This window comes from Hypomesus nipponensis, chromosome 26 (genome assembly GCF_054491055.1).
Source record: "Hypomesus nipponensis isolate SF chromosome 26, ASM5449105v1, whole genome shotgun sequence".
Taxonomy (NCBI): domain Eukaryota; kingdom Metazoa; phylum Chordata; class Actinopteri; order Osmeriformes; family Osmeridae; genus Hypomesus; species Hypomesus nipponensis.
In genome coordinates this window covers 4,744,705-4,753,519 of record NC_140386.1, presented here as the reverse complement: position 1 = coordinate 4,753,519, position 8,815 = coordinate 4,744,705, and the positions used below count along the sequence as shown (strand labels likewise).

General features: G+C 45.8%; 1 protein-coding gene across 1 annotated transcript; it reads left to right on the top strand.

Annotated features, from left to right (window-relative positions):
• The first annotated feature begins 673 nt into the window (after window positions 1-673).
• On the top strand, window positions 674-7,561 carry kiaa1614 (KIAA1614 ortholog). The gene is made up of 7 exons (XM_084692286.1): window positions 674-738; window positions 2,305-3,587; window positions 3,823-3,961; window positions 4,822-5,077; window positions 5,625-5,725; window positions 6,804-6,976; window positions 7,365-7,561. The coding sequence occupies exons 1-7, from the start codon at window positions 674-676 to the stop codon at window positions 7,559-7,561; spliced, it is 2,214 nt and encodes a 737-aa protein (XP_084548412.1).
• Window positions 7,562-8,815: the final 1,254 nt, after the last annotated feature.

Below are 8,815 nucleotides of genomic sequence, written 5' to 3'. Positions count from 1 at the left end.
CACAGGTTTGGATTCATTGCACAAAAGATCATTTACATTTGAAAATATATCGTGATTATGAACTAGAACATGGTGAAACTTGCAACGTAACCTAGACACAGAGGAGGGTAATAGGATGGTGTTTTCCTAAATCTGCCCATTATCCTTATTGAATAATGTTTAAGTCGTTGGTTGTCCCTGGCTAAATTATGATGAAACATGACTGGACTGGCTAGAATCAGAGCCCTCCCTTCAGGTGAAGACATCATGTTTTAGCCTGAAATTTACACAATCAGGGATTTTAGCCAGCCAGCACTACTGTCAAAGAGGGACACCACATGGAAAAAAAACGTTTACAAAACACTAAAACGTACAATAAGAAGTTACATGAACCACATAAGTATACGATCCGTTAGCTCATTCAGATACAAATAACAGTTCTCTCTCATACACACACACACACACACACAGCCCTCATCACCCTAATGAGTAATGACTGCCCACTCTGTCTAATCCCCTGCTCTATGAGTGTCTCGCACAGGCGCTGATGCATGCATCTCTCCCTCTTCCCAACCCCCCCCTCTCCCCAACTGACTGTGTGTTGTGAACGGCTAACGGGGCCTTTGTGTCCACTAAGGACCTGTTGCCGAGTCCACGCCATGAACAGGCCTAGCGGATCCAGGAAAGAGCTCGCATGAAGGCCCGCTCTTACCCAGTCAAGGCCGACCACACCATCCTACCCGTCCAGAGGGGCAACCCGTGAGTGGCCTAAGAAAAAATCATATGTTTGTTTATTTGTGTGTGTGTTTACATGCGTTTCAGGGATGGAATGTTATTTGCTGGCCCGGCTAATCTGTAGCAGGCACCTAAACCAGCAAGCTCTTTTTCAAAGAGTGTGTTTTCTCTCTTCCCTCCCTCCGTTCATCTCTATATTTGTGGGACCCTGTGCCCGTTATTAAGTAAGGACATTGTGGTCGATGGCTTTATTATGTTTGGTGTATACATGCAGTTCCGTCAGACACATGACTGTGGAGAGATTAACTACATCTAATGGTGCTGCTTGTTTGCTGGGGCAGTTTAGCCTGTTATGCCTTTTATGAATGCCCAAATGCCTGACGTGTCTGTTTAATATATGTCATGGCCATATATTAGTAAAACATTTCCTTGCTTTGATGTATTGCCAGGTAATTTAGATAGTTTTTTTTGCCTTGTATACACATTTTTGGACTGTTCTCAATCTCATCTATGCTCCAGAGATATGACAACCTAAAAGTCTTACATGGTATAGTTTTCAGATACAATGTACGAGTGCTGCAATGTAGTTGTGTTCAGTGCAATCAATATTGTCAGTTATATATCATAAAACACTTTAAACAAAACACATAATTATGCCAATTGTAAGATAAGCATAATTTGTTATCCCTCTGATCTCTATCTTATCCTCTTATTCAGGCTCTCAATAGTCCTTTTCACAGAAATAAATATTTTCTCCACCTTCTACATGCCTCCAATCTCAGTGCTAAAATTATTTCTGGTATAGTGATCCTCTGGTGACATCAGCATATTCACCTGAACAGAGAGTGTTTCACTCAGAATAATCGAAAGGAACATTCTACTGAGGAACAAAGTATCCTCAGTAGAGCGGATACTTTAATATATGTAACCAAAATTGAAAGTTTTTGAAGACAATATTGCATGTTTTGGTTTAATTTGGCCTGCAGAATTTCTTTGATGAGGATCACATATACAGTACAGTCAGTGCCTTAGGAAGATACTTAGGCCTCTTTTCCAGAGGTACCGCACCGCATGCACACCCTCACGGCTGTTAGTATCAACAGGATACGGTGTGCTGATGTCAGCACAGGACTACCTCACCTCTCTTGGCAGCTTAAGAAGGTAACCAGCCATGTCATACTTCCCTGCCCCACAATCTAACCGTCTGCAAAACAACAACACAGTGGAAACCTCGAAACAGTTTGATCTCCTCAGATCATCGATCAAATCCATCCATTGTTCATGTCAGGCGACCTCAATTCGGTGCTAGGCTTACGTGGAGAGAGGGCCAAAGAAATGGTTGGGCATCTTTCGGAAGCGTGTTGTAATTCAAGCGATGGAGCGATGCTCTTGCAGCTGCTGAGACAAGATGATTGGATGCAGAAAGCGCATTTAGACTGAGGATGGCTATTCTCTGCCTGCCAAGCATGTGAGGAATGTTAAGGCCTGGATTTCGAAGAGGAATCCCACAGGCATGAAACCAATACTCTGCCCAGAAAGTAAAACACTTGTATGCTTTTTGTGTGTGTGTGTGTGTGTGTCCACTTACAGGGAGCCTTTCTCTAGGCCCGGTGTACCTCTGCACTGGCCTTATCTGGCGGGGAAAGCCGGACTGTCCCATTGTATTAGAAATTCCTTGTCGGGGAACCACGGCGATTCCTCTCGAACGGACTCCGTTTCCCCCCCCAGGCGATGGCCCGGTCCCTCTCCGACGCGGGTGCGTTTCGAAGACGAAAGTGAAACCGAAGCGGAGGTCCGCTACCTGGAGAGACTGAGGCAGAGAGCGGCAGAGAGGCCTCCGCCGCTGCTCGTGCCCAAGCCCCATCTGTCCTCTTTCGTCAACAAGACGAACGAGCCCACGGGAGCCGCAAATGGACTATCAACCGACAGAGGATGTTGCCCTGAGGGCGGTGCTGTATGGCGTAGGAAGCCCCACGGAGTTCAGGGGAGCTTCGTGAGGGGTACGTCGAGCCATTGCAGACCTCGAATGCCGCAAGACGTGTTAGCGAGACAGTGCAAATCATGCGGGACCCTCCTCGCCGCAGCGGTCGCCCACCACAACCTCAATCCGAACCCTCCCCCCCAGAGCTCGTATCTCTATGGCGATCCTCCCGACCCCCCGGTTGGGCTCGCGGATGGCGTGGCCGACGGGGTGCCGTGCTGGGTGCACTCGGAACGCATCAAGGAGACGTATATCGGCACCGTGGTTCCTGCCGCTACGGGGGACGGCGACAGCATGCGTAGAGGTTCAGAGGATGCCACGACAGGGAGTGGAGGCAAAGCTTGTGGTTTGCGTGTCTCCAAGATGCGGGTGAAGAGGTGCAGCCAAAAGGGAGAGCCAGCGGGCACCCACAGACCTACAGTGCCTGTGGCACCCGACGACGACCGCGTGTCGCCGCCTGCCTCGACCAATGGCACAGTGGCGCTACCACCCAACCCGTATGCCCTGGAGCAGGCTGTGGGTGTGGCTGTTCTAACCCCACGTCTGGTGTCCTCGGTGAAAGACGCCAGAACCCTGGGAACACCCAAGAGCAACCCCTCGTCCCCACTCCGTATCAAATCCGCGTTCAAATCGGGTCTCAGGAGCCAGTGCAATGGCCAGCAAGCGGCGAAGAAGGCCCTGGAGGTCCAGGAGAGAGGTGCCATAGCCAGTCGTCAGGAGGGACTCTGTGGTGAGGGAGGTCACGGGGATGTCACGGAGGTTTGTGTCTCTTCTGTGCCCACTTCTGGCGGCGTAGCGATGGCCTCTTGCATCGACCCCGCTGTCCCAAAACACTCTTCATCTCCCGCCCGAACCACAGGACAGCACAGTCACACCGCTCCCCTCGCATCAGGTTAGACTAACTCCTCCCCCAACACCCTCCCTCACACACCCCCTCACACTGACCAATTAGAAATGGGTAATTGACCTAAACCTAAAATGTAAATATGTGGACTATCTATACTAAGGGTACATAAACTAGCAGTACTAAGTGGAATTCAAATTTAAATGTGACCCCTTGTTTTATTGATGCCGATGAAACAAACAAACAAAAAACTGCATGTACGTTCCATTTTTCCATCCCATAGCTGAGCATTTAGGTATGGAAGAGTACTGTCTAAAAGGAGTGGACAACATACCATCAGTGAACCACTGTGCGGGTGATGGAAGTGACAGAGGGCAGATGGGAGCAGAGAAGCAGAGGGAGGATGGTCGCAGTCCTGTTGAGTGAGTTCTTCATCCATTCATCCAATTCCAATTTCCACTGTTCAAGGATACATTTACATTTAGCAGACACTCTTACCCAGAGCGAGTTACAGTAAGTACAGGGACATTCCTCACCGAGGCAAGTAGGGTGAAGGGCCTTGCCCAAGGACACAACGTCATTTTCTCAGCCGAGAATCAAACCGTCAACCTTCTGACTAATAGCCCAATACCCTAACCGCTCAGCCATCTGACTCCCTATATAACAGACATCACTCAAATTAGTTGTGGAAGATTCTAGATTGAAATTGAACTTGAACCCGTCCACAGCTGTGTAAACTCCTCTATTAACGTCGATAAAGTGTTGTGACAGTCCTCACAAATGGAGGGAACACGTTCAGTTGAGCTATCAATAATCAATCTGCAGATCAGGAGAACCACACCCCTGACAAGACAGGACAACACGAAACAGGCGCTAGGCCTCAATAAAGTCTCTCTCAGGCTCTGAAGGCTCGAGGCATGAAGGCACTCATGGTTAACAACAGTCTCAAGGAAGGGAACTCACAGCCGGTAGCCCAGGATTCATCGAAGGGCGAGACGTGACGTTCCCGGGATGTACGAGGGCCGGGCTGCCCTCGTACATCTGTTCAGTCTGCTCAATGGACACAATCAACTATTTTTAGATGAAGTGCGCATAGCGATCTAGTGACTAGAAACAAACTAGTTCTACTGATTATTTATTAACGTAATGGGAATCCTGTTTCATTCACAAGAATACGGTCTTGTACTATGACGTGAGCTCCCCTTTATATGAGTAATTCATGCATGTTTTCTTCCATCCACCTTTCTCTATCTCTTTCTTTACTTCTCTACTGTCAAATCAGGTCGGGAGAAGATGCAGATCTGAAACTGGGACATTCCAAACTGTCACTGAAGCGCTTTTTCTCGGCCATTGGTCTCAACGGTGTGGGGACTCTCAGTAGAGGGCGTTCCAGGAGTTTGGAGCAGTTGAGCTTCCAGCCCAGTATCAACCCGGCCTCCACCAGCCCCTGCCCGAAACCCAGCCCCAAACTCAGCCCTGCACGTCCTCCGGACACCAGACGGCTGAGGAAGGCCCCCTCACTCCAGTCCCTTCGCTTGGTGAGGATGCCGTGGAATCAAATACTCCAATTTCTTCCATCTGAAACGGTTGCAAAAACATGATTTTCTGCGGCCATGTACACTGTGAACCATGAGACTTATTAAATCACGAGCCACAACGCGGCAGGCGATTCACAGGCGATTGACACAGGACCGACTGACAAAATCGAATTGCTTCCAGTGTAGGGAATGGGACAGCTTGTCGCCTGGTTAAGGGGTAGAATGGCCTAAACAGTGGACACTTGTGCTCTGAAGCATTTTGTATACTAGTTCAGTTTCTTGATAGACCCTGCAGCCTTTGCTCAAAATGTAATTATGTTATATGGCTTGTTCAAAGGATTGGTTTGAATGGATTCTGAGGTACCGGTACATGAATTGATTCATTAATCATTTCCCCCCCAGCTTTTTAATCAAAGATGTATGCCGTTCACACAAATGTTTCTGCTTTATCTTCTTAGTCTCTATGACAAATGTTTTAAAGTTGAATTTAACTAAATGATCTCTATCCAAAATGTTAACAATTGAAATCAATTTATTTCACCACAAGGGGTCACCATTTCTCCAGATGAGGAAATCGTCATCGATTCAGAATTTACAGATGCCGAAAAGGAACAAAGATCGCTCCAGTGCATACATTCCTGGGGATCTGTCTGGCAGCCCTATTCTCAGGTACTTCAGCCTAAAAACACAAATATAACCACATGTTTACGAATAATTCTCATTTAAACTTGTTTAAATTAAAATCAAATTAATGCAAAACAGCGCCTCTGTTTCAAAAAATACATTATCTTGTATGAATAATGAATGAAGCCACAGCAATCAGAAGTCCATCCTAATATGGACTGGCATGTGAAAGAGGCCTCCTGTGTAGTGTTCAGGCGGACTACTATAAATGTTTGTGTGCGCATTTGTAAGTTTGTTGTGGAACCAAATCGTTTCCACTCCCTGGAGTCTCTGAGTGTCTTCTCGGGTGGCGTGTGGTGCTGGCATAGAAAGAAAATGAATTCGAAAGAAGACCACATAGCAAAGAGTGCAGTCCACTGACACTCCTACATTGTGAGCGTGCGAGAGTGTGTGCGTTTACCAGCAGCTGATGTATTATAGAGGCCGGAGAATACATTCCGGTCCGTCTCCATGGTGTCGAAGTGTGCTTACGTTACCTTCCTCAAAAGACAGACACCTGATAGCCACATGGCACATTCTAAGTTATTCATGGATTGCTCTTTTAGTCCGGGGCTGTGTGGGTAGCAGAGACAAATGTATGAAGTACAGTGAACCTTTATATTTGTCCTTTGGATGACATTTAATATGTCATTATACATACCCGAAGAGGTTCATTTCACTTTGATTAGCAGATACGGCAGCTTTAGCAGAAAGCAAGCTCATCAACTAGCTTCACGCCAGCGTGGCCTCTACCCACATCCCACCAGTGGAAGAGGTCAAAATGACCTGTGATCTCTGCACTAAATGGGACCATTTTGGTCAGAGTTTTATGACCAAAGTGCAAACAGTGAAAAGAGCGATGGAAAGTGTGTCGTCACATCAGGACAGATGTAGTAGCTATTCAGTACACGGTAGACCTCTAATTCTCAGAGATTGCTCATGTCTATGATATTCACTCAGATGCCTCTGGAGGTTGAGGTTGATCGAGGAGTCTTTTCGGTTCAGATTGGGTAAGCCTGTTTGGAGCTAAGCCCAGCTCGACTTGATCTCCCCTGTCCGGCAGGACCCTCCACAGGCCTCTCAGCGTTGAGGACGTAGGCTGCCCCAGTGAAGTGCGCTCCGTGGGGAGGGTGGCCCAGGCCTTCCCTGATGGGACTCTACTGCTGGAGCTCAACAGACCGTCCGACGGACCCTTTGGTTTCCTTATTTCCCGGGGAAAAGGACGGCCAGACTCAGGTCCTAGTGCATAAATTGCTTATATCCTACGGCTTTGATTTGAATGATTGTGGGCGAGTCTGTTCTATACGTACGCCCAAAGTATAGGCCCCCATACATGTTTGTAAATTCAAAGTTTACAAAGGTTTTAAACAACTGTTGAAATCAAAATGATTGGGATCCACATTAACATTGAATTGCTTTCGAGTGGAACAACACAAAAATGCAAACTAAAACTTTGGGACAAAATTGTGGGCACTCTTCAGAAGTACGGGAGTTATACGTCATTCGATTTTACAGGTCATTCGAATTCAGAAGATTGCAGCGGAGGATTGCTCCAATGGTGGTAAAAAAGCATGTTTGGATGTATGAACGCCCATGCATTTTCCCATATTCTCGTGTTCCACAGGTGTGTACGTGGAAGAAATGTCTGACAGCAACACTGAGAAGCTCTACATGGGGCTCCTAGGTATTGGAGATGAGATCCTGGAGGTGAACCAAGAGAAGGTGGCTGGTCTGAGTCTGGACCTGGTGACACAGCTCATGACCAAAGGCAACATAGCATCCGTCCGTGTGCTACGTCACCGGAAAGCCCCTCCCCACTAGCCCATAATGATAATATGAATACAAATAATGTGTTTATTGAGCAGACACTTTTATCCAAAGTGACTTGCAGGGGTGGATTGAATCTGTGAGCTCTTGATCTAACAGTCAAATGTTCTACCACTGAGATACTCCCAAGACCAATGTCCGTGCAAGGCAACTTTGAGCAGAAAACGATATAAATCATGAAAAGCTGCTGCATTATAATCCAACCAGCACAGGTTTATTTTGATTTTTTAAAACTTTCTTTTAACACACCGTTGGCTCGAAATGACAACTGGGTGGTATATCTTGAGTTTAGGTGCTCATCAAGAGAACAACTTTCACCAAGCAATAACAATATCTACCTTTTTTCGTTTTTTTCCTCTACTCTCAAAAGGACGTGAGGTACAGACTATTTGATACCTAAAGGATGCTGGAAAGGCATGTCTTTTGGATGAACTGTATGCAATCGAATAGTCTTCCCATTGTGTCAACTGCTTTAGTCAAAGAGCAGTTGATCGATCATGCATGAGCGTTGATTCAACAAAATTGTAAAGAGATTATAAACCAATTACTCCCGCACTCCTATGTTAGAAGTATACTAGTCTTTAGTAGGTGCCCTTTCAGGGAATTTCAATATCTTTATTGAGATATCTTGGTCAGGTATATGTTTAAGACAAATCTCTGACCCACAGGTCAGAGGTTAAGGTACTGCTGTGGGTGATTTGTATGAGCCAAGCAATACACTGAAATTCAATGCAAAAGGCAGGTAACAAGGCCGTTAAAGGTCATATCAACTCCAAAGCATGAGGGAAAATGTATTTGTCACAATCAGACCTATCATGTAAGTCTTTTGGAACATCCTAACATCACAGACAATCAGCAAAAAATGTATGTACCAATGTAGGCCTGCTAATACAAGAGAAGTGTTAGGAAAGATTTGAAACTTTTATTTACACCTTTTCCCATCATAGACTTTACATTGAGTATGTTATAGCAGTGTATCTTATTGACTTGAGGGATCATCCACTTTTTGTTCTGCTAGTCTGCTTGCTAAATAAAATCTATATTTATTTTATTGTACATTAAGGGTTTCACTCTTGTTCCTTGTATTGCTAACAACATTGAGTGCTGTTGAGAAATTGCCACTCATTATTTTTGTATTTGACATGTATATTTTTAATGCTGCCAATGTGAGTAAAATAACATGTTGTCGATTCTAATGCTGCTTTTTATGCCATTTACGAATGCATTGTAAAAAATAAAACTAAGCCA

Excerpts from the sequence above, each read along its gene's own strand:
- kiaa1614 (XM_084692286.1), top strand. The coding sequence starts at position 674 with ATGAAGGCCCGCTCTTACCCAGTCAAGGCCGACCACACCATCCTACCC. Across the intron at positions 739-2,304 it reads CCCGTCCAGAGGGGCAACCC|GGAGCCTTTCTCTAGGCCCG; the intron begins GTGAGTGGCCTA and ends GTCCACTTACAG. Across the intron at positions 6,977-7,364 it reads AAAAGGACGGCCAGACTCAG|GTGTGTACGTGGAAGAAATG; the intron begins GTCCTAGTGCAT and ends CGTGTTCCACAG.